The sequence below is a fragment of the Crocodylus siamensis genome, chromosome 1 (assembly GCF_052110815.1).
Source record: "Crocodylus siamensis isolate JL-2025a chromosome 1, ASM5211081v1, whole genome shotgun sequence".
Lineage (NCBI taxonomy): Eukaryota > Metazoa > Chordata > Crocodylia > Crocodylidae > Crocodylus > Crocodylus siamensis.
The window spans coordinates 419,121,695-419,147,578 of record NC_143395.1 but is presented as its reverse complement, the minus strand read 5'-3'; the positions used below and the strand labels follow the sequence as shown (position 1 = coordinate 419,147,578).

The window sequence follows — 25,884 nt, the reverse complement described above, 5'->3', positions numbered from 1 at the left end:
CATTTGGGTAATTTTATACAGATCCCCAATACTGCATTTTGCTTTGTTTCTAAATTAGACACTGCAATCCTAGCATGAAATCACAGAATGATAGAAAATGAGGCTAGAAAGGAGCTCAGAGGGTCACGTCTAGTCCAACCCCCTGCTTCAAGAAGGACCAGCCCCAACTACATCATCCCAGCCAAGGCTTTGTCTAACACGGTCTTAAAAACCTCCAAGGACGGAAAGCCCACTGTGGCAGGAAGAAACCTTTGTTTCTCCCCAAAATCTTTGTGCTGTGCTGTGACAATGTGATTAGGACAGGCCCAGCAGAGGAGACAGCTCTTCACCCTGTCTCTTTAGATAACCTGAGCTGGCTGCATTCCTGAGGGAGGGGGAAACCGGCTCCCTCTGCCTACAGGACTGGCATCACCTACCTGGGTGAGGGGCATCTACCTGGTGGGCTAGAGTCTGCCCAGCAACTAGTGATGTATTTCAAATTGGTTGGCCGACAGCAGCCATGTGGGGGACTCAGATTTAGAGAGGAGTTTACCATCTGAAACTGGCGCTCTCCCCCATAACTCATGGGCTAGGAACAGCCTGCCTCCAGGGGGGATCTCCAGCAGCCTCGGGATGATGCTTATGAGTAAGCTACTCGAGATCTGGGTAGATATCTAGCTGGCAGTAACTCAGATGCGTGATCAAAAGGCTACCTCAGCCAGACTGTTTTGCTCTATGGGATTTCTAGGATATTGCTCAATCTTGTGACCTATTTTCACCCTACCCCCTGTAACCAATAAAGTTCTCCTTTGTGACTGGTGTGGGAGACTTATTGAGGGGTGGGTCTAAATTACGCTTAAGAGACCCCTTAGGTCTGCGGACTAAGGGAGACTTTCCTTTTTGCCCCCAGACTTGGGGAAGTGCCCCAAGTGCCTGTACTGGGTTGAGTACCCGTAGGACTTTAGGCCTGTGTTTCCCTGAGGACACAGGGCCAAGAGGGAGTCCATTCTTGGGGTGGTGGCAGCTACGTTACCCCCAGGCTAGCGAGTGTGCTCCAGGAAGGGGGTCGGCCAGACGCGAGGCGCCCCAGGGAGGCGCTCGGAGCCAGGAAGGTGGTTGGGCGCAGGGAGTGGGCGGCCCCCTGCTGGCCCGCCATACCCACCACCTCTCTGGGTCACCTGTTTCAGTGCTGGCAAATTTGCCTTATGAGAGTTGTAGCTTGAGTTTGATGCTGGAGCCCTCCACCTGGAGCTGTGATTGGCTAGATGACAGCTCCCGTTATCAGTGAAGTCGTGTGACTACTTTTATTCTATTTATTTGAATCCAAGACACGTTTTTTTCCCACAGTCAACACGGCGGGCGTTTTGTCTTAGATTTGAGTACCAACCTGAGGCTGGCTCCAGCTCCAACCCATCAGGCCCAGAGCTGCAGGTGCTGTGGCCAGGCTGGGCTGGGGCCACGTCGCTGTCTCTACTGTCCCCTGGCCAAAGCTGCCCCAAAAGTAAGCAGCAGGGGAACAGGACAGGCGGCACATGGCAGGAGGTCAGGGGCAGGCACTAGTTGCAGGGGTAAGCGGCAGAGGGCGGGAGGCATCAGGGAGGCAGGTAAAAGCATGGAGAGGTATGTGGTGGGGGGGCAGATGCCAGTGGGTTGCAAGGAGTGGGAGTCCGGCCTTTTACCCCCCACCACTGTTTTCCCTGCCACCGTGGTAGGGGACAAATTTAAGATGACCCCTTCGCCCAGTTATTTGATTCTAGACATGGAAAATTATACATTTATTATAACTGTCCAGGTCTCGAATCGAATTATTGGAGAGTCATCTTACATTTGTCCTCTACTGCTGTGGCGGGGAAAGCAGTGGTGGGTGGCAAGGGGCCAGACTCCCACCCCTTGCTCCCCACTTGTGTCTGACCCCCACTACATAGGCAGTGTCTTGGATTCAGGTAAATACAGTGTGGTCCATGCAATTAAAAGGGAGTTTGTATTGCTTTATGTGAGAGTGAACTCTTCAGAGTATGGCCCAGAGGAAGAATGGAGGCCAAAAATACAGCTTCCCCGGCTCCTGTAAGGTAGCAACCTACTAGGAAAGTGCAGTTCAAAGTTTTGTTGGACTGCTTTGAAATGAAATATTTGCTCTGCCCAATGCAACAAAATAATCTGTTAGTTAAAACCTTCTCAGATGAAATATTTAGTTTCAACAATATTGAACGTTTCCTGCAGAGATTCTATTTTTTTTTTTTGTAGAAATGGCATTGTCTGTCTGCAAATTGTGCTAAATTCAATACCAGCGGGTTTATAAAATTCTCTCTGGATGGGAAAATAGGTACGGAGGGAAATCTTAGATTGCTCTTCCTTTGGCTGGATTCCAAAACAATATTCAGCCTCTTAAAATCCCCTTGTAGGAAATCAGAGCGTGCATTTTCATGGATGCTCCCCATCACTGTTGCACGTCTAAAGGTCTTCGGAGGTATCCCACTGCAACGGGAGGTTTTCTGTCTCTGGAGAACATTCTCCCTAGCGGGTTGCAGAGCAGCTTTTGAGCTTGGAAAAACTCTGGTGACCTGTAGGCCTTGAAGGAGGACTGTTAACCCACACGGTATTTCCACAAGGCATTGCAAACTGAACATCAGTCGCGCGAATCTTTGGTAGATGTAACTTTGAGTTCACTTGCAAGAAGTTTTTCAGACCTGCCCTTTATCTTTCCAGTCACAGTAGCTGCTTTCTTTGTAACCAATTGCTAGGCTGATGTCAAGAGTTAGGTGTCAGGGACTGAGAGCACCAACATGCAACTTTGCCTGCTCATTTGTTTTCTGTCGGCACTCACTAACTTATTAGAGATACACCCATTGCACCCTGCTGTATGGCATTTGATTTACAATCACAGAATCATAGAAATGAGGGTTGGAAGGGACCTCGGGAGGTCACATCCAGTCCAGCCCCCTGCTCAAAGCAGAACCAGCCTTGACTGCATCATCCCAGCCAGGGCTTCATTGAGCCGGGTCTTCAAAACCTCCAAGGTTGGAGAGTCCACAGTATCTCTAGGTAACCTGCTCCAGTGCTTCACCACCCTCCTAGTGAGAAAGTGTTTGCTCATATCCAACCTCAACTTCCCTTGCTGCAGCTTGAGCCCATTGCTCCTTCTGTCATCTGCCCCCACTGAGACCAGCCCAACTCCATCCTCTTTGCACCCCCCTGCAGGGAGCTGAAAGCTGCTATTCAATCGGTTTTCTCTTCTGTAGGCTAAATCCACCCATTTCTCTCAGCCTCTCCTCATCAGTCATGTCCCTCAGCTCCTGGACCATTTTTGTTGCCCTCCGCTGGACTCTCTCCAATGTCTTTGCATCCTTTCTGCAGTGGGGGGCCCAAAATCGGGTGCCTGCTTCTTCCCCATGTCTTGTAGAGCCTGAGCGGAGGCTATTTTCTAGGACTGCTCCCGATACATGAAACAAGGAGGGGAAGCCAGTCCCAAATAGAAGCAAGCTCTACATCCTGGTGTAAATGGCTTATAAATGAATCTGAACCTGTCCTTTTTTGACTAAATGATGTAAACTTCACCGTGTTGGTTGGCGACTGGGCTCCGGCTAAGCTGTTATGTTTGAACGTCTCCACTGTACCTTTGACTGTCCAATCATAAACCAATTGCCAATAGTGAAGATAGCTTTCTGTCTTCACTGACATCTTCCTCGATGCCTCAGAGGCATCTTTCTTTGCAAGTCGGAGCGAGAAAGTTCAGAGGTGTTTCAAATTGGCTCTGACTACCTGATGTTAGACAGTAAGAGGCTGGATGGCTTGACCCTTGTGTTATGAGAAAATACATTTATAAGAGAAGAGTTTCTTCTTCCCTAATTAAGTGGAACATGTTTCCTGAACCTGTTAATTAGACTGAATGCATTTCCAGGTAATAGAGAACCATTTTATGTTAGCTTTTAATTTTCCTTTTCTTTTCCTGTATTTTGTGCTATAGGGGTGGAAGTTATCCTGGACTGTTTGGACTTTCACTTGGAGAATCGCTGTGCAAACATCATCCTCCTGTAGCTGTTGTCAAAGTAAGTTGAATAGTGACCGTAGTACGAATCATAGAAGATGGTTTCATTATTGTAAAACCGGGTTCATTAGTATGCCAAGGCTCAGTGGCATGGTTGTTTTCTTTATACATTTACCCTATTGTTCTGATTATAAGTTGACCCTGCATGTAAGCCAACCCCATGATTTCAGACTGAATTTTAGGAAAAATAGTTTTTCCCCAAAGTATGCTGATACCTAAATTAAGCGCTTCAGCTGCAGTTGTCCTTACAGTATCTCACAGGAGCACCAAATAGCAAATGAAAGCATTAGTCATATAATCACAGACAATGAGGGTGGAAGGACCTCAGGAGGACACATCCAGTCCACCCCCCTGCTCCAAGCCGGACCAGCTCCAACTACATCATCCCAGCCAAGGCTTTGTCTAGCCGGGGCTTCAAAACCTCCAAGGATGAAGCTGCCACCACCTCTCTGGGTGACCTGTTCCAGTGTTTCGCCACCCTCCTAGTGAGAGAGTTTTTCCTAATATCCAACCTGGAAAAAAGTATCAAAGAGGCCATTCTTGACAAGCTGGCACGGGTTTGTTGCAGGTAGGTCTTGCCTGACCCATCTTCTATGCCCAGGTGACCTATCACCCAGACAAGGGAGAAGAGATTGATTTCATATATCTTGATTTTTAAAAAGCCTTCTATCTGGTGTCCCATGATCTCCTCATGGAAAAACTGGCCAACTGCAGCCTCGGCTACACCACAGTCCGATGGCTGGGGAACTGGCTCCGAGGCCAGACCCAGAGAGTGGTAGTCAACAGAAGTGAAACACTGTGGTGCGCCGTGACCAGTGGGGTCCGCCAAGGTGCTGTCCTTGGGACGATAGTTTTTAACATCTTCATCAGTGATGTGGACACTGGTATCAGAAGCGGACTGGCCAAGTTTGCTGATGACACCAAACTGTAGGGTAAAGCATCCACACCTGGGGACAGGATGGTGATCAGAAACTGGGCGGACAAAAACCTGACAGTGTTCAACACTGAAAAATGCAAGGTTCTCCACCTTGGGGGAAAAAACCTGCAGCACCCTTATAGGCTCAGCAGTGCTACGCTTGCTAGCGCCACAGCTGAAAGGGACTTGGGGGTCATGACTGACCACAAGAGGAACATGAGCCACCCATGCAATGTCGCAGCTGGTAAACTGAGCAAAACCCTGGCTTGCATACATAGATGTTTCTCAAGCAAATCCCGGGACATCATTCTCCCCTCGTGCTCAGCCTTGGTGAGGCCGCAGCTGGAGTCCTGCATCCAGTTTTGGGCTCCACAATTCAAAAAGGATGTGGAGAAGCTTGAGAGGGTGCAGAGGAGAGCCACGCGCATGATCAGAGGTCAGGTAACAGGCCTTATGGTGAGAGGCTGAGAGCTACGCGACTCTTCAGCCTGGAAAAGTGCAGGCTTAGGGGTGATCTGGTGGCCACCTATAAATACATTATGGGTGTACATCAGGATTTGGGGGAACACTTGTTCACCAGAGCACCACAAGGGATGACAAGATCGAATGGTCACAAACTTCTCCAAGACCATTTCAGGCTGGACATAAGGAAGAACTACTTTACTGTCTGAGCCCCCAGCGCCTGGAACAGACTGCCGCCGGAGGTGGTGCAAGCACCTACTCTGGACTCCTTTAGAGACATTTGGACGTTTATCCTGCTGGGATCCTTTGACCTCACCTGACATCCTGCCCTTTGGGCGGGGGGCTGGACCCGATGGTCTTCCAAGGTTCCTTCCAGCCCGAATGTCTATGAATCTATGAACCTCAACTTCCCTTGCTGCAACTTGAGCCCATTGCTCCTTGTTCTGCCCCCGCTGAGAACAGCCCAGCTCCATCCTGTTTGCAGTCCCCTGCAGGGAGTTGAAGGCTGCTATTCAAACAGTCCAGCTCCAAATAAGAGCAACAAGAATGATTGAGTCTGAAAAATCCTACCAGACGGTGAAAAACATAAGAAGTTCAAGAGGTGATATGAGGGGAAAGATTTCTAATAGGAGAGGCCTCTTTGAACTTACAGGCAAAGCCTTCATGACTTGCATCTGGAAGTTAATGGTAAATTAATTTCTCCTGGAAATCATGCACATTTTTACCAGTGAGGGTGACTAAACATTGGAACGGGGTGTCAAACATACAGCCTGCAGGGCAGATGTGGCCCACAGAGCCCCGCTATCCGGCCCCGGTACTGCCTGTGGGTCTGACCAGACCCACACTGGGCACAGTGCACACCTGTGGCACGGGGCTGGTGTGCAGGCTGGATCCAGCCCATGGACCACCTTCCCTGCCCTACTCCAGCATACTAGACTCAGCAGCTCAGTCTCAGACCCACACCGCATGCCATGCAGATCCCAGAAATGCCTGCATGGGCACCACGTGCGATGCAGTCTGGCTGCGGTAAGTGCCTGGCTGCACGCGGTGGCTGTTCCTGCTGGACTGGACTGCACACAACGCCTGCTCTGGGACACGCACCGCAGACACCACGTGCAGTGAAGAGCCCAGACTGGCTGGAGCCAGCACCGCATGCAGCACCGTGCATCATGCTCCATCTGGACTGCACTGCATGTGGTGCCCGCTCCAGCAGCTCTGGGATCTGCGGCGTAGGCCCCATGCCAGCTGGAGCAGGCTCTGGATTTGAAAATTTTCTCAGGGTTCGGCAACTGTGCGAGAATTGCAACTACTGTATAATGATCTGGTTTGCTAATGTAATCACAGACAAAACTTAGAAGTCTAGCACCTTGCCCTCGATTGCTTTTTGTACTCCTATACCATTCTTAATTCCTTTTCCTCCATCTGTTTTGCCTCACTGCACAGGCAGTGTCTAGGTCAGTGCTATACGATGCAATCAGTATTGCACATGAGACGGGGCACTGTCTTGGCTTCACGCATGATAATGCTAAAGCAGATGTCTCCAGAAGCTGTTACTGCAATTGTACCTGTGGGGGACGATGCATCATGTCATCAACAAACTCGTGAGCACTGATTTTGTTTTTGTGTTAATTTAATCAATATTATTTCATAAGGTCACCCTGGAGAATAGTCCCTTTCTCCTGTGGACCGCTTGCCTCTGGTGAACCCAAAATGGCATAGTCCTTGTGCAGTGCACAACATGTAGGAACCAGAGGGTGCATCTACACATTCATTAATGCACTGTAATTAATGGCGCGTTACATTTAGTACCTGTAATAACTGGCGCAAATGAACACTTTTTGGGAATGCTTAATGCTTATTGGTCTAAGTCTACTGTGCATTAGTGCAAATGAACACTTTTTTGTGCAGCCTAATCCTCATCAGATTAATCTACTGCGCATTAGCATGGTTTTTGCCAGCTGTGCTCATGTGCGGTGGAATGAGTCCAATGGGCATTAAGTGTCTTGTGTAGATGCGCCCAGAAAGTAGCAGCTGCAGATGTTCTTGTCTCCAGGCTCCTCCTTTGTGTGTGGTCAATTGTCCTCCTGCCTTTGAAGAATCAATTAAGTGAACTGGAACAAATTACATGAAATTTCTGCTTCTTTTCAATAATTCTTTTTGGGCTGCTTTCCCCACATTTGGCCTGCAATCCCTTGCTTTGCGAACAGTTTCGAGTTTTACACCCCAGAAGGGCAGCTGTACTGATGGTGGGCTCTATTGCTGGTCTGCTTGGTTGTGACTGTATCTTCCTGGAAGTGGACAGCCCTTGCTTCAGTAGTTTCTGTGGCCAGGGAAGGAGCAGTTTGTCCAATGAGAACTGCCCGCTCTCTCACCAGAGCCCGAAAATTGCCAGGTAGCTTTCAGCGAGTTGGTTTTCTGCAAAAAGTGCTCTTCCACTGAAACTAAAGTATTCACATAGCTGGAAACTGTTCAGGGAATTTCTCAACGCAAGACAAGATCTGAGGGCTGCTTCAGCCCGCCTGGACAACTCTAAGACTACGCCACACAAGGGGCCAGCTCCATGGAAAACGCTTTGTCTCGTGCAATTTAAGTAGGTCCCTATGGGTCAGGTGTGCTGGGGGACCCGTGCTGCATCTGGCCCAAGGGAGGGTACAGGTGGGGCACTGCTGGTACAGACATTGGAAGACCTTCTAAGGAGTTGGATCAATGATTATGTGTTGGGAAATTCAGAGGCACATTGGGAACCCCTTGTCTCTATGCCTGACTGTGTTGCTAACACTTCCGCGCATGCCGTCCTTACGGCGCTTTGTTGCTTTACAGTCTCTGCACGGGGTTCAGTAACTGCACCAGAGCAGAATATTATGACCTGATCAGCAAACAGAGCAAGCGCTGCCTGCTTGACATCCCAGAAGCCAAACAATCCAAACCGAAGAACAAGTGCGGCGACGGTGTCGTGGGAGAAGCAGAGGAGTGTGACTGCGGGTCACATACAGTTCGTAATTTGTTGACTTCAGTTTTCATGCACTTTTTAGTTCATTTCTCGTGTCTCGCTGTAGCGAGTCCGGCCCTGGGGCGGCCAAGTCATTCCCCAGCGGCTGCCTGGGTCCTGCCTTGCTCACCCCTCGGGGTCCCACCCTGTTGTCTTGCCTTCCACGCCTTGGTGTTATTGCTGCCTGTAGAGATCAGGGGGTTTCGCTTCAGGTCCTGGATCCTTGTCTGGGCTGCGGCTCCCTGGCCTTGGCCCACTCTAGTCTGGTGGGTCCCTCCCCCCGAGATCCACTGTCCCAGGACCCAGCTCCAGCCTTGCTCTGATGGGCTCTGGGCTTGAGCCCTCAGTCTTTTCTGTCACATGCTACAGTCCTTCAGCTGATAACAACTCACCCCCCAGGTGCTGCTTGCAGCCTTCAAGCTTCTTGGGGCTCGTGACTGGGCCCTGACCCTCTCCACCGTAGCCCTCGATGCTATTTGCCATCCTTCTTTGAAGGGTTTAGGACCCAGGGTATGCTTGGCACCCTCCTCCATGGCTGCCCCCTCCCCTACAGCCACTGCTTCTGCCCCAGGTCTGTCAATCACTGGCCACATGGATCGGCTGCATCTGGGGCAGGCGGTCATTTTATTAAAGGGCACTTTGCCACTATTCGTCTCTCCAGGGGGCTGGAGCCAAGCAGATGCTCCCCAGCTCCATCCCTCCTTCAGTGATGGGGTAGGACCCCATGACATACCCAGCTTCCAAATGGGTGAGCACAAAGAGAGGGCATAGCGTTTTGATTCTGGAAGAGCTGTTTGAGTTTCTGTGGCAAACACTGAGTCGAGTTGTGCACTTGAAGTGGGATGTTATGTTGGAGGAACACAGCCTATTTGCACCAGAATTGCAGCTCTGACATTTGGAATGATCCGGGTATTTGCTGAGACTGTCTCAAGATAGGAGAGTTCGGCATATGAAATTGCAGGGTGTATGAAATTGCCTTTTCGGCGTGCTGAAAATTAGCCCAGCACCCTTCCCAAGGGATACTCCAACCCTCTTCCACTGCCCAATCTGCTGCTCTGCTTTCTGCTCCCTGTCCTGGTCTTGCTGCTCAATTTGCTGCTCTGCCTTCTGCTCCCTGCTATATCTGCTGTTGTGCTGCCTGTTCCCTCCCCTATCTGCTGCCTGCCATGCACGGAGGCTGCCTCTGCTACTTGGGCAACCGGGCCGCTAGCACAGCCACCCTGGTACATAAGGCGTATTCCTTCAATTTAATTATAAGCTCTACAGCAGGGGTGTGAACCAGATCCAGCCTCAGCCACTTGAAGGGTGCGGGGCTGGTCTGCAGACTGGATCGGTCCTGCAGATGGTCTCTATGCACCGAGTCAGCACACGGGCTCAGTCCAGGGTGTGCAGCCTGGTACCAGCACTGGACCAGGGCTTGTGCACAGAAACGGCAGGGAGCATGTGCTGCATTTGGTGCCCACGCTGGCTCTTGTGCATGGGGCCAGTCTGTGGGCCCAATCCAGATTGGCCCTGGATCAGCGTGCAGGGCCAGTCCAGTATGTGTCCCGGACGGGCCCCGCATGCCACACACAACATGTTGGTGCCAGTCCAGGGCTCATACTACACATGGTGCAGAGTCAGGTTTGTGCATGCTGGCCCAGCATGCAGGGGTGATCTGTGGGCCCAATCCAGCCCTAGTGGGCCCCACCAGCAGCACACACCAGACCATACTCGCACCCCTCATGCAGCACACAGTCACCTGTGGTTGGTCTGAGATCCATGGGCTGGATTTTAGGGCTATGTTGGACCAGATCCGGCCTGTGGACTGTATCTTTGACACCCCTGCTCTGCAGCTTCTGCCTATAACAACTGAGAGAGACAGAGGAGATCTACTTTGGTTAGTCTATAAGGTGCACATCTACCCTGCCTTCTGCTGGAATATCACAGGACAAGTGTTTCAGCCTGATACGGCTATATTGAACTCAGCGAGGTTAGTAAGACTGGAGTATTTTAGTCCCTAGGAAACTTTGTGCACAGACAGAAAATAGAAGAGGCATGTTATCAGACTCATTAGCAACCCTCGAAGTGAATAAGTCCATTGCAAACCCAAAGCCAGATTCACCCATACTCTAGCTGCTTGGTTCATCGCTGACAAAATGTTGCAGTATTTTGTAGTATGTACGTGGTACTTCTATAGAACCTGAGTACTTTGCAGATTTTAAATAAATTGATTGCATTAGATTTCAGTCATTTAAAATATCTCCATATGGTTTGAGCCACCAGAATTTTCTTTTTCTTACAATGTCACTGAGATTCATCCGTGTTTGAAATAAATCATGCTAATAGAATCCAGTAAAACAAAGCATTGTAAGACCAGTTTTTGAATGCAGCTTTTTACGTTCTAATGAGGCACTGTTTTCTCTTGCACTTCAAGTTATGCTTACAGGAGAAATGCTGCCTGTCTAACTGTTCAAGAAAGCGAGGGGCTCATTGTCTTTTTGGACCTTGCTGTAAAAAATGTCAGGTGGGTAAAATGTATGGTAGGTTCTGTATCTTTGAGTAAAATAACTATTTAATGGCCTTTTTTAAGCATCTTAAGTCAATGTGGTTCATTTTCAGTATTTTTTTTTCAAACGGCGTGTGCATTAATAGCATGTAGGTGGATCCCTTCACTCAGTGTGTGATGGCAACAAAAGCTGCAGTCGCTGGTGCGAGGGTGAAAGGACCAGCCCGTCTTCTCCAGCACGCTCTGCCATTAGTGGTGCTGCACAGCTCTGAGTGACTTCTTCTCTTGCTAGCATTCTCCCACGATTTTCTTCTTCCACAGGCTTCCTCTTTCCTCCCTATTGCTTGTCTCTTCTTTCTTGTTCTTGCTTGGCCTCCATAGCTTGGAGCTCCTTTTGCCCCTATGCTGGTATGAGCTCAAGCGTCCTCATAGAATCACAGACCATGACGGGAGCGCAGGGGGTCACATCCAGTCCAACCCCCTGCGCAAAGCAGGACCAGCCCCAACTGCATCATCCCATCCAGAGCTTTTTCAAGCAATCTCCAAGGATGGAGAGCCCACCACCTCTGTGGGTAACTTGTTCCAGTGCTTTAATACCACTTTTTTTTCCTAATATCCAGCCTCAACTTCCCTTGATGCAGCTTGAGCCCATTGCTCCTTGTCCTGTCATCTGCCCCCACTGAGAGCCCAGCTCTGTCCTCTTTGCACCCAGCTGCAGGGAGTTGAAGGCTGCTATCAAATCCCCTCTTGGTCTTCTCTTCTTCAGGCTAATGATATCCTCAAGAGAGCCATACCGATAAAGAGAAAACAGTCTAGTCCAGTTCCCACGCAATGCCTTCTTTAGAGAAAAGACAGCACCTCCTGCCTCCTCTAGACTGCTTTCTGAGATCCCTCAGGTCACCTGGAGGAGACACGGGTGACGGCAAGATCTCCCAGTAAAGAGCCCCTCAATAGAGGACGCTAATAACCCAGACCTCTTGTGTTACCGCTGAGTTAGGAAGCATGGCTTTCATTGCAAGAGGCAACTGAGAGTGGCAGGAAGCGTGTGCACGTGCCCTACTGCTGAGCCAGGACGTAAAGGATTCAGAGCAGAAGTCCCTGTGATGGGAGAAACTCCTCTCCTTTCCTGTGCACCAAGATCCCTGCCACCTTTTCTTTCTTTTTGCATGGACAGGAGCTCTGAAAACAGCAGCATTCCCATTGCAACACGTCTGGACCTCTTCCTCTGGCCACTAAGCAAAAGTTTCAGGGAAAAATTGATGACATGAACTGGTATGATCTCTTTTCCCTTCACCCCAGTCATTTGGCAACCAGAAGTATTCAGCCATGAGCGTGAAGTTTCCCTGTGATTTGTTGAACCCTCTAGAGCTGATAGAGGAGATACATAAGACCCCTCTTAAGGTTTCCAACAAAACAAAACACTTGGAAATATGACACGAATTCATCACTGAAAAATGCACAAGGACAAGGACACCAAGCAGCAAACGAGACGATGCAGCCCTCGGTTTGTGCCCATTCATCCCTCTTTCTATACATCTCCCTTCCTAGGAGGAATTCTTCCTTTGCAATTAGTTTCCCCTCCTGCAAAGCTGGGGAGCTCCCATTGCCGAAAGGCTTTTTGTTCGATAGGACAGCAACCATGGGACCTAGAGCATGTGCCGATCCGTGGTAGCAGGCTTTAATCTTGTCATCGAGAGTCTCAGAAGACACTGTGACTTGCTTCACCACCTTGATTCATGTATGTCCAAGACCCTGGTACACAAGCTCAGCAGATTAGCTCTCCAGAAGAGAGAGGTTTCGGGCTAGATGCTTAGCTGGACTCAAGCGGCTAAATTCACTCCTCTTCCATCCTTCTGAGTGTGAAAAGCCAGTCCCACAAAAGAGATGAGTTCAGTTCCTCACTTGGTTGGGGTTTTTTTTTTTTTGGTCTTCTGGCAAAGTTAACAATAGGTTACCCAGGTCGATGCATTGATGGCTTCTCAGGAACTCGAACAGGATGGATCAGAATTAAGCGCCGCATCTTGTCTGCTGGCTTCCTTGCTTTGAGACGCACGTTGCACGTTGCACGTGCAATGCTACAGGTGAGATGCTCATGGCCCCCGTAGCTCTATAAAAGTGGTGCAAGGACACGACTGTGGTGGGCTGTCTCCGACACCTGCTGCTGCATGACCAGAGCAGGGACCCAGACCTGGAGCAGCGTCTATCCCTCCTGGAAGGTGGTGGAAGTTGTCAGACACCGACATCTGCTACCCTGGGGGTTGCTGGGGGCTGTGTCTCCGCATAGCTACTATTTCCCAGCTTCCCTGGTAGGAAAAGTCTCCTCTTGGTGCGGAGGCAGCAGAAGTGCAGTCCATTGGCTGAAGAGCACAGCTTCATCATACCACGCTAGCCAGCTGATGCTTTGTTTTGTGCAGAAGCACTCGGTAGTGCTGCCGGTGAATGTGTGTCCGTAGCCTGGATCTGCAGACTGGGCCTTGCCTTTATACCAGAGTACGTAATGCTAGAAACTGTTGTGAAATGCTGAAAATTCATAGGGACGTTCCCTCTCCCGTTAATAGTTTCAGCTGCTGCACGCTGAGTGAGGGGGGTGCATGAATATTTTTCCTGGCGATAGACAAACACTTGTCTAGGATGGGAGGCTTGGGGGATGTTTTTGAACAAGGAGCAGGGGGTCAGAATAGATGGCCCAAGAGCCCTACCTGTCTGACTTCCCTATGCTTTTCTCCTCCTAGCCTTAGCCTCAGCCAGCCCACCAGAAGACAATGAATATGGGCAGTCGCCCAAGTTGACTTGGCACGTTGTTAACAATGCAGTGTGTATCCAAACTTTAGAGCTGAAACCAATCATGATGCTTATAAAGACAGAAATTGGAGAGCACTCCTTGAAACAAGCTCAGCAAAAGGCCAAGAAAGAGATGTTAATAAAAAAAAAAAAAAAGAAGTCATTTTGCCTTTGCTGCTTACATCATGTAGTGTATAAGAAATGGCTTTTTTCCTGATGTGTTGGGTGCCCGGTTGGTTTTAAGAGCAAATGGTATCGCGTGAGAGTGCTTGTCTGCAGGAAATCTCTTTCAGGTCCTTGTGCTACTGTTTCTAACAGCTTCTTAAAGAAGGACGGCTGTGCCGGGAAAGCAGCGGGGAGTGTGACCTTCCCGAGTTTTGCGATGGGATGTCAGAGCTGTGTCCAGAGGACGTGTTCAAACAGGATGGCACCTCGTGTAGTGACTCGTACTTCTGCTTCCAAGGGACATGCCACAAACACCAGATTCAATGCAAAGCCCTATTTGGCCAAGGCAAGGCTTGCTTTTTTTGTTAAAATACATGTCTATGTATGTGTGTGTATGTATATATATGTGTGTGTGTGTGTGTGTGTGTGTGTGTCTATATATATATATGTATGTTAGTGACAACACTTAATGCTTGGGGCTCTGCCTCCCCTACACCCCACCTAACACCAACCGTTCTGTTGTTTGTCGGGGTCGAGGTACTGACAACTCCCTGGCGCTCGGTGCCTTAGGGGCTGCAGTAGTTGGTCACTGGTGATATCTATGCTGAGCGTCTCCTGTGGCCCCCTTTTCCTCCTTGCTTACATGGCATTGGATTCTGCCCAGGATTTGACCCCCCTTGCCACATCGTTTCCTCCCCGGGTCTGGTACCTGATGTTCACTGTCTTCGTCAGAGCGCCCTCCCTGTTGCTCCTGCCGACGTCCCAGTTGCTGCTGCTGTCCTCCATCCACACTGGGTCTGTAAATGATCCCTGGTAAGCTTGTGGTCTCCACCACGCTCCCCTTCCATGGGAGCCACCATATTCTCATGTTGGGAGCCTCTAAGTGCCCAGGCTGCTCTGAGCCAGCTGAGGATGCTCTTGCTGCGGCTGCTTCCGTTTCCACTTCCTCTTCCGCTCCTCCTCCTCCTCCTCCTTCCCCCAGCTTCTTTCCTGCCAGGTCTTTTATCCTGGTGCCGGGTTCTTGCCCAGCCAATTGCCCCCGCATGCTTTTATAAAGTGCACCCAGGCAGACGCAGGAGCTGATTCCAGCTCCACCCGGCTCCACATTTTTACCTTGAATTTACTTTGATCTTTGCTCACACTGTGCTTCACTGCCAGCGCAGTGTCCCACCACCTCTCTGCTGACCTGGGTAAGTTTTCTCCACACTCCCTATGCACCTGTAGAGGGACCTTTTGTTGTCCTTTATTTCGGTTGCCAGCTTGATCACCACGCCCACCTTGGCTTTCCACGTCTCATACCTGCAGACCCTGGAGAAATCAGTGCATTTCTCTTTGGTTGCTATAGGTACAACACGTCATATTTAACTCAAGGAAACAATCAACTTGTAGATGTCATAGCTTCAAATGGAAGAGGTTTGCTCTGTGGACAGACATGAATAATGTAGTCCCTGCCTCCGCTGCCCTGTCACTCCATACCAGCAATTAAGATTCATCCACAATCTACGTCAGTGTGTCACTCTTACATCTGTAACTTTCCCATTTGAGAATACAAATGAGCTAGAGATGAATGTGAATGGATTGATTAGGATTCTCCACACCTGACTTCAAGATCCTTGTCAAGCTTCAGACCTTAATATAGTTCTCAAGCGGCTAATTAAGCAAGTATTGAGACAATGGTAGGATAGGCTTTAGGTCACCTGTCTATTAAAAAAACTTTCATACTATCCATATGTGCTAGCAGAATAAGTAAACGACGTGCCCTCAGGGGTAACCCCCCATTCACTGTTGTTCAGTCAGGCTAGGTTTTGACAGCCCTCATTCCTATTTCCTTCTTTGAGTGGTGATCAAATTTTACGCTATTGACTTACCAGTGTTTTTAAAATCAGATTAAACAAAGCTGTGATACCCCTAATTAATTCATTTTCTGTGCTGATAGGGAAAAAATCGGCAAGTGGTTATATCTTGGACCAGGGGGCAAAATGTGGCCCAGGGGTTGGATGCAGCCCACCAGGCCATTCTAGCTGGCCTGCGGGGCCCCTAAAAAAATTTAGAAAGTGAATATGTATCTGCCCTGGGCTGCCTGTCATGTGGCCCTCAATGGCTTGCCAAAACTTTCAGTAAGCGGCCCTCTGCCCAAAATAATTGCCCTGTCTTAGACAGGCCAAATGACATGGTTTGCTTGTTTTCACATCAGCATCGGTCCCCTTTTGTCACATTTTGCTAAAAGAAGCTTTGATAGTCAGCCTTTTCATAGCGATCTAGAGAACTGCATCCTGGCGTCCACTTGCAAAACAGTATTATTTGGACTTAACATATTCAGATCAGAGCCTTAAATTGGCAGGGCACTCAATTCCATCTTCATTAGGGACTTTATGTTCACATTTTTCTACAGGGAGTAGTTCATGTCAAACTGTAGCGACAGTGGGGACCGTACAGAGGAGGACCTGGAAGTGAATTGCATTGAACCAGAGTTTTTCAAGGTGGATCTTGCATATTCATTCCCTGCACCCCTGGCCCTGTTTCTTGATGGTCCCGTGCACAACCTGGCAGTCGGAGCAGATAGTGGAAGGAGTAGAGGTGGTGGAATACCATGCCGCCCTATCCTCCGACAGTCTGGGAGCGGTGCTGGGGACGGGGGGGAGCCCGCGAGCGCTGGTGCCGAAAGGTGCCACTCTCTGCACTGCACCACAGCACGGAAAAGGAGCAGGAATATGCCAATTGCATGCCCAAGACCTCTGGTCCCACCCTCTTTGTTTCATCTGAAACCCCTGATATGACTGAAGGAACGTGCATCTAGTCAAACGGTCCCTCTCATTTACCTTTTTGACTTTATTTCTTTCCTTACAGAGGCAGAAGAAGCCCCCTTCCTTTGTTACAAAACTGTGAACACCAAAGGCGATCGGACTGGCCATTGTGGTAGGGACGGGATGTTTTTCAAGAAATGCAAAGAAAGGTAGGTGGCATGTTTTATCTCGTGGGAAGCAACGTACTGAGAAACTGTCTTAGATTTAAAAAAAAAAATCTCATTTTAAAAAGTAACAGAGCCAAAGAGAGAGGCCTCTTCCGTTCATTTAGGCATTCCAGTTTTGCCCTCAATAGTTTTGATAGGGGCAGTCTGCTGTTTTAAATTTTGAACGTGCTGTATTTATGTAAGAAAACTGGCTGCGGAAAATCTGGTGGTATCAGTCTTTCTCAGGAAACTAGTACATGGTTGAAGAGATGACCTGGTGGCCTTCTCAGCTTTGCCGGCTTGGGTTGCAAGGTGGGTGTTGGCCAGCAGTTATCGGCGTATCAGTGTTGCTGGCCTGCTAACCCTCGGTGGCCAGCCAGGTGGGCAAAAATAGTAGGGATATTTTGGCTGGCGTGGTGGCATTACATGACATAAATCATTACATACATAAATCATAGAAAAATGCCAGGCATACATTCACACAGCCATACCTTTAAAGTACAGTTCCTTCTCCTATAAAGAAGCTTATTATCTAGCTTTTATTTTTTGATAGTGGCTCAAAGGTGCCAACCGTGTGCTCTTGTTGCAAACCCCCCTCCAAATCTCAACAGCGTCCTGGCTTATATTAACAGGGAGGTCACATGCAAATTAAGGGAAGTGATTCTTCTGCTCTATTCAGCGCGGGTAAGGTCTTGCTTGGAGCAATGTGTCTAGTTTTGGGCCCCAAACTTCAAAAAAGATATGGACAGATTGGAAAGAGTCCAGCACAACATGACAAAAATGATCGCAGGCCTGGGAGAGGTAGAAGGAACTCAGGTTATTTAGTCTGGAGAAGAGAAGATGGAGGTGAGATTTGATAAGAGTCTTCAAATACCTGAAGGGGGGCTGTAGAGAGGATGGAGATGGGCTTTTCTCTGTGGCCATCAAGGACAGGTCTAGGAGCAATGGCTTCAAGCTTCAGCAGGGGAAACTAAGGTTGGAGATGGGGAGGAACTTTATGAGGCATTGACCTGGTGTTGACTGGACTAGATGACCTAGTGAGAGCCCTTCCAGTCTTCATTTCCTGTGATCCTACTTGGTTTTCCTGAGTACCAGCACTACTCCAGATTGTCTAAACTAGGCTTTAATTTTACCTTGGTTCAGTTCCCACTGGCACATTTTGATGACCATTTCTCATGTTTTTACCTCTGCACAATTTAAATTAGTTTAGCACCGTGTGATTCTCATTGAAGTGTCCTTTGTGCTTTTGTCTCACTTAGGGGAGAATAGGAGAGATGTAGCCCTCAAGCAAATATTATATTTTTAAAGTTTCTATTACTCACTTTAGCACCTTTTGCAAGACACTCTTAAAATCCCTTTTTTGGCCTACTTGGTTTTGCTTTTACATTTGCCCTGTCAGAGTTTGTGTGCTCTCCTATTTTCCTCATTTAAGGCATGCTTTCATAGTTTCATAGTTGGTCGAGTCGGAAGGGTCCTCATCAGATCATCAAGTCCGACCCCCTGCAATGGCAGGAAAGAGTACTGGGGTCAAACGACCCCAGCAAGGTGCTCATCTAACCTCCTCTTAAACACCCCCAGGGTAGGAGCCAGCACCACTTCTCTTGGAAGTTGGGTCCAGATCCAGATCCTAGCCGCCCTGACCGTGACGTCGCGCCTCCTGATATCCAGCCTAAATCTCCCCTCTGCCAGCTTGTGACCGTTATTCCTGGTCACTCCTGGCGGTGCTCGGGGGAACAGGCACTCCCCCAATGCCTGCTGGTCCCCCCTGACTAGTTTGTAACAGGCCACTAGATCCCCCTCGGCCTTCTCCTGTGGAGGCTGAACAGGTTCAGGTCCCATCGCCTCTCCTCATAGGGCCTGCCCTGCTGCCCCCGACCATGCGAGTGGCCTCCTCTGGCCCCTCTCCATGCTGACCACGTCCCTCCTGCAGTGCGGCGCCCAGAACTGGATGCAGTACTCCAGCTGCGGCCTGACCAGTGCCGCATAGAGGGGGAGGATCACCTCCCTGGACCTGCTCGAGATGCATCTGTGGATGCACAACAAGGTGCGGTTGGCCTTCCTGACTGTGTCCCCACACTGCCGGCCCATGTTCATCCTGGAGTCAATGATGACCCCAAGATCCTTTTCTGCCTCTGCCTCTGCCTCTGCCTCTGGCCTGACAAGAAAGGAGGTCCCCAGCCTGTAGGTACGGTGCTGGTTGTTCCTTCCCAGGTGCAGCACCTTGCACTTGTTGGTGTTGAATCCCATCCTGTTCTCATCCGCCCACCCCTGTAACCTGTCCAGAGCTAGTTGTAGCCTGTCCCTCCCTTCTAGCATGCCCACCTCTCTGCACATCTTAGTGTCTTCTGCAAATTTGAACAGGGTGCTTTCCATTTTGGGAAGGATGCCTTTTGCTTTGGATGGCTTCCCTAACTCTTCAGGGGTCTTATGGAACTTGAATTTGGTCCTCACATTCTTGATGAGAGACATTTGAACTTATGAGAAGGAGTTCTCCACTATACTTTCCATGAAAATGGCTTTGCTGGTAGTGATGACATCAGCTAGATGAGCAGACAAAGTCCAAGTGCTCATGGTAGATCCCTTTTATGCCGTTTTTTACCCAGACAGAGTAACTGGAGACTCAGTTCCACATTTCTAACCAAGGTCATTGTGTACTTTCTCGTGTGTTACTGTTCTTCCCACAGGCTTACTTCTCTTGTGCGGAGGCATTACTGTAGTCATTTGATGTGAAGAAGGCACTGACTTATTACCTTCAAAGCATCCGATCATTTAGAAAGTCTCCTCACATGTTTTCATCTGTAGACAGCACACTGAAACATGATTTGGAAGAGCCTTGAAGCTCCTTGCTCATGCAACTTTTGGCAGCCCAACTGCACATAGTGCTATCTTCCAGTAAGGGAGTGGGGAGAGAACATTGTTAGAAGCAGAAACCTCTTTAAACGATGGTGCCAGAAGCTTCTTGAGCCAAAGTTTTGCTGAAACCTTAGCAAGACAGTGTTGGGGCACTGGGTCTCTAGTCTATCCAACACTGTTCAAATAGGAGGGCTCCAAGACTCACCTGTGTCAATGTGGGTCTTGAAATCACCCACAATGAGAATGTGCATGAAGAAGAAAATAAAGTTACTTATGGGTCACTAGAGCTCTTTGAATCCTGCCTTCGTCAAAGTCATAAGTAATATAGGACTTGGTGTGTGCAGACACACATAACAATTTAACTCTTCCAAAATGGCACTGATGGGGAACGGGTTCACAGTTGTGCAAAGTGCTGTGTCTTTGGGCACCTGCACACACCACAGGGTTTAATCCTCATTAAATTAAATAGGCTTATAAAATTTAAACCTGTTTATTTTGGACGATTGCATCAATATGTGCACGCACTAGATTTTCAAACAAATTAAGATTTGGAGCGTCACATCTGTGTTTGCACGCACTTGCTTTTCAAACTAATTAAACCCAGTCCCTGGCCAGCACTGCAGGAGAGCGGGATAGTCCAGCACTGCCCCACCAGCCTGAGCCTTTCCACCCTGTGCTCTACCATGCAGCTGTGGGAGCACAGAGCTGGGAAACAGCACAAGAAAAAACAAAAGCAGAAGCAATTCAAAAGTGGAAGCAATTCAAAGGGGTGAACTACAAAAAAGTTGCAGCACCATCTGGTGAACAAAGAGGCTCCTTACATATCTTTGAGTGCCTTTGTGTTTGCACACAACAAATCCATGGATGTGATGCTTTAATTCGTGGTAAGCCAAACTAAACTATGTCCAAGGAATTTTACTTTAATGCAGCAGACTTTTAAAGCCTCCAGAAAACCCACTCATGCAAACAGTCATGCTGCTGCAGTGCAAGAAAGGGTAAAAAACATGGCATGTACAAAGGCTCTTTGAGACCAGGGGATGGGAGTGAGCACCCACTCCAGCATGCTTCACTGTGGGTGAGTGGTGGTGCTTGCACCCATGCTCTGGAGTTCCCAGAGAGAGGGTGACCTGCAGCTTGGGACATTTCACATTTCTGCTTCCTCTTCTCTCCTAAACATGAGTTCAGTAAACTGAAGTCACCTGTAGTTGACCATGCTTTTTAGTTCCCAGAGGTTGGGGTGAGGCAGGATGAGGGGTTGCGGTGTAGTAGGGTTTTAAGCTGACTGCAAGAAAGAAGAGCCATCAGAAAACAGAGTGCTAGCTGCATATCGGGGTGAACGTTGCAGCGGTGGAGGAGAAGAGGGGAGGTGAGGAGAGATGCAGTGTGGGATGCCTTGAGAGTCATCTAGCTCCATGTCAGAGAATGCATAGTGTCCGCACATAACACTGAACCAGTTCATAGTGAACCAGTTCAAAAGACTACTTCAGTTTCCAGGTGCATTTCTGAACCAATGGCTGGAAGTTGCAGCAAAGTTTAGCTTGGATATCCAGAAAAACTTCCTCACTGTTAGAGCTGTGAGGCAGTGGGACAGGCACCTGGGGAAGTGGTGGACTCTCCATCACTGGAGTGGTTCAAGGAGAGGGTGGACAGCCCCTGGTCGGGGATGATCTAGGTGTAGTGATGCCTGTGTGGTACTATGGGATTTCCCAGGCTTCTGGGCTTTGCTGGTTGTCTCTTCTCCTCATTTTCTGCTGAATGTCAAGGTGTTTTTAAGTCTTCCCAGAGGTGCTGGGTGCTGGCTGCAGACCAGGCTGGAGATGGGGACTGGGCTGTGCCAATGCTCCTGCTGGAACCAAAACTAGAGGGTCCTTGCTAGAGCGTCTTGCTCCTCCACTAAGGGTCAGACTGCCCCTGCATTTAGGGTCAGGAAGGGATTTCCCCCCCAAGTCAGATTGGCACAGACTGAAGTGGGGCTGCCTCCATCCATAATAGGGAGTGGCCGCTGCCCGGGATCTCTCAAGCATATATTTAACAACATTTTATAGAAGCAAGTCATTGGCTGCTGTGGTCCCCCTGCTTTACCTGTACCAGGTTCGGGAGTTAGGTTTGTGTTGTGTCAGGGTTGATGGCAGTCTTATGTAGTTTAGATTATGGTTGTACGAGATGGTTTGGACAGGGCTGATCCTGCCTCTGGCAGGGGGTTGAACTAGGTGACCTCTGGAGATCTCTTCCAGTCCTACTTCTCTATGACTCTATGACAGGGGCGAGCAATTATTTTGGGCGGAGGGCCACTTACTGAGTTTTGGCAAGCCATGGAGGGCTGCATGATAGGCAGCCAGGGGCATATAAATATTAATTTTCTGAATTTTTTAGGGGCCTCACAGGCTGGACAGAATGGCTTGGCGGGCTGCATCTGGCCCCTGGGACACATTTTGCCCACCCCTGCTCTATAACCATTTGCTGCAGCTTTAGATTGGTTTAACAAGCATGTATGTCTGTCTGCTTCAGATTTAAACCTCATTTAAGCTGTTCCAAGTGCTATACATGTCCCTGATCCATGGCTAAGAGGAAACCAGAGAGTGGAAACTATACATTGCACTGAATCCCCCGCCCCCGGGGGTCACAGCAAGAAGCAGGGTAAGGGTATCTTTCATAGATACCGCCGAGGCAGAAAGCGCTATAGTCTACCGTGGTGAATGAGACACCCGCACAGGTGCAAACGTGGACAGTGCGTCATAAGGAACTCCAGTCACTGCTCAATAACTTCATTTCTTCGGGATTTGCAGTTCCTCGAACCGCAACCGGCGGCACTTTTAACCGCACGGGTTGAAATGGAAGTTCACTTTAACTTGTCTCTGGCAGCCCAGATCCCTCTCGAGTTGAGACAAGCACTCGCCTCAGACTCGTTCGGTATACAACTGGACCCTGCTAAGCCCTTCACTGTAACGCAGGATTAAGATGCGGGAGCTCTTCTCTTACAGCTGCCCTGCCCACAAAGCCTCTCCTATCCATAGGCCTTTTTCTCTCTTGTAAGCCAACTCTGCAAAACACAGATCTGATAACCTGGGCAAAGAGTCGATGGCAATCGAGGCGAGCTGCAAGGAACAGTGAGGCCATTTGGTGAAGGCTCAATTCCCAATCCAAGCATTTATGGACCATAAGAACTCGAATATTTGCAGGTAGTGAGAAGCCTATGTGAGCGGCTCTATGAGCACTCGTGGTGCTCTGGTGAGGTGCCGGAGGACTGGAAGAGGGCCAATGTGGTCCCTATCTTCAAAAAGGGAAAAAAAGAGGACCCGGGAAATTACAGGCCAGTTAGTCTACCTCAATCCTGGGTAAGCTCTTTGAAAAAATTATCCTGGCACACATCCAGGGGGGCCTTGTGGGGGAATGCATGCTCAGGGGCAACCAACATGGGTTCATCAGTGGCAGGTCTTGTCAGACCAACCTGGTGGCCTTTTACGATCAGGTCACCAAATCATTAGACGCAGGGGTTGCTGTGGATGTAGTCTTTCTGGACTTCCGGAAGGCTTTCGACACTGTCTCTCACCCTGTCCTCATCAAAAAGCTGGGAGACTGTGGTGTCGATGCCCACACGGTCAAATGGGTCGCCAACTGGTTGGAGGGCCGCACCCAGAGGGTGGTGGTGGATGGGTTCTTCTCGACCTGGAAGGACGTGGGCAGTGGGGTCCCCCAGGGCTCGGTCCTCGGGCCCGCACTGTTCAACATCTTCATCAGTGACTTGGATGAGGGGGTAGAAAGCACCCTGTTCAAGTTTGCTGATGACACTAAGATGTGGGGGGATGTGGGTGCACTAGAAGGGTGCAATAGGCTACAAGCTGACCTTGACAGGTTGCAACGGTGGGCGGATGAGAATAGGAGGGGGTTTAACACTGATAAGTGCAAGGTGTTGCACATGGGCAGGAAGAACCGGCACCACACTTACAGGTTGGGGAACTCCCCTCTTGCCAGCACGGAGACGGAAAAGGATCTTGGAGTCGTCATTGACTCCACGATGAACATGGGCCGGCAGTGTGGGGAGGCAGTCAAGAAGGCCAACCGTACCCTGTCATGCATCCACAGATGCATCTCGAGCAGGTCCAGGGAGGTGACCCTCCCCCTCTATGCGGCACTGGTCAGGCCGCAGCTGGAGTACTGCATCCAGTTCTGGGCGCCGCACTTCAAGAGGGACGTGGACGATATGGAAAGAGTCCAGAGGAGGGCCACTCGTATGATCAGGGGGCAGCAGGGCAGGCCTTATGAGGAGAGGCTACGGGACCTGAACCTGTTTAGCCTCCGCAAGAGAAGGTTAAGGGGGGACCTTGTGGCCTGCTACAAACTGGTCAGGGGGGATCAGCGGGTATTGGGGGAGTCCCTGTTCCCCCGTGCGCTGCCAGGAGTGACCAGGAATAACGGTCACAAGCTGGCGGAGGGTAGGTTTAGATTAGATATTAGGAGGCGCTACTTCACAGTCAGGGCGGCTAGGGCCTGGAACCGGCTTCCAGGGGAAGTGGTGCAGGCTCCTAGCCTGGGGATTTTCAAAAGGAAGTTAGATGAGCACCTTGCCGGGGTCATCTGACCCCGGTGCTCTTTCCTGCCAAGGCAGGGGGTCGGACTAGATGATCTACCTAGGTCCCTTCCGACTCTAGCTACTATGAAACTATGAAACTATGAAGCCCAGTTCTGGGATAGGTACTTTGGGCCCTGTTCTTTACCTGGCTTGACTTTGTGGTTACCCATTGACCAAGACCAAGACCAAGAATAGCAAGGTATAAGCTGTGTGTCAGAATGATGAATGTACAGAGCGGTATTTTGGAGCCCCTTCAGCAGCCCTGCAGCCCACAGACTTCACAACCGGTATCACAGATACGGACTTGACAACCCTCCCACAATCTTTGTTACTCTGGGATCCATTTGCCACCTGAATTGACAAGACCTGACAATCTCTCTCCAGCTTCCAGCTCCAGAACGGCGGGTGCTTATACGGCCTCAGATGTGAATCTTGATTAAAAACGCCCCAAATGTTATTACTCCCCACTTGTAGGGTACTTTGACTTCCTTTAACATTGATGATCTGCAACTTCTGTTGGCCTAAGATATGTACAAACGTGACAAGATACACCGTCTTATGTTGCTTGTTCTCAGTGATCCCCGAATGACATCTCGAGGCCCTTTCCAGCTTCTGCTGACCTAGCCCAGCTCTGCCAAATGGTGCCACCGATCACCTGTGGTGCCATCTGCCTCTCCCGGAAGGATACTTAATTATATTAATAATCAGCCTTGTGACTAAGAAGGCTCATTTTATTCCACATCACCAGCCCCCATCAGCTGAGGGAATGCCAAAATTTTCTTGGAGCAGATCTGCTTACACAGCCCATCCACAGATTTTGTCTAGGACAGGGGTTTTCAACCTTTTTTCATTTGCGGACCCCTAAAACATGTCAAACGGAGGTGCAAAACCCTTTGGAAATTTCAAATGGAGGTGCGGACCCCTTTGAATTGTAAGTGTGGGCATTCACGTACTTTTGGTTGATCGTGGTCATCTTTCGCAGACCCTTTAGACATAGTCTGCGGACCCCCAGGGATCCACAGGCCACAGGTTGGAAACCACTGGTTCAGGACCAGAGATGGCAGTTTTCTTTGTGTTTTTAACAGAACTCTTTAAACTCCTCAACACTGAACTTATCTCCTCTTCATCCCATCACCAGGAGACACCTGTGCACTCCCTAATGCTGTTTCTGCAGTTTATATTGAGTAACCATTGAGTAAAATGTATAGTCGCAGTGGGACAGCTTCTCACCTATTAGGAACAGAGGCTGAGGAGGGCATAGAGGCCAGTTTGTCCAATACTTGGGTAAATGCTCTAACTACTAGGCTCTGGGACTAAAAAAGGCCAGTCTTCCTCTGGTGTCGAGCAGCCACGAGTTGTTTTTATTCGGTTGCATTGCACACGGACCTGGGCAGTTGCAAGAGCCTGAGTGGCAGAAGCCCATTACTTTTTAGCCTGCTCAGAAAGGCAAGGTGAGTTGTGGAGTATGGGAGTAAGGTCTAAAATCTGCATAAGCGGCTTCAAGTGTCACTACATGGCTAACTTTAGCTGCATAAGTGCTACTCACCTGTCTACAGGGAAGTGAATCTAAGCCCTGTGACATGCGTACAGCTCAGGTAAACCTGAACTTCAGTCTTCAGTGAGTTGGGTACATGTACACAGTCACGTACACAATATATGGATGGATGATGCAAGTTTGAAGAAACC

General features: G+C 49.4%; 1 protein-coding gene across 1 annotated transcript in view; it reads left to right on the top strand.

Moving 5' to 3' along the window:
- LOC149875504 (disintegrin and metalloproteinase domain-containing protein 20-like) overlaps window positions 1–25,884 on the top strand; it is a 69,288-nt gene that overhangs the window by 25,697 nt on the left and 17,707 nt on the right. Inside the window, exons 10-15 of the mRNA XM_090030893.1 lie at window positions 3,944–4,025; window positions 6,846–7,003; window positions 8,223–8,394; window positions 10,808–10,897; window positions 13,979–14,171; window positions 16,673–16,778. Of these exons, the coding sequence (XP_089887019.1) occupies window positions 3,944–4,025; window positions 6,846–7,003; window positions 8,223–8,394; window positions 10,808–10,897; window positions 13,979–14,171; window positions 16,673–16,778 (801 nt within the window). The remainder of the gene's footprint in view (window positions 1–3,943; window positions 4,026–6,845; window positions 7,004–8,222; window positions 8,395–10,807; window positions 10,898–13,978; window positions 14,172–16,672; window positions 16,779–25,884) is intronic.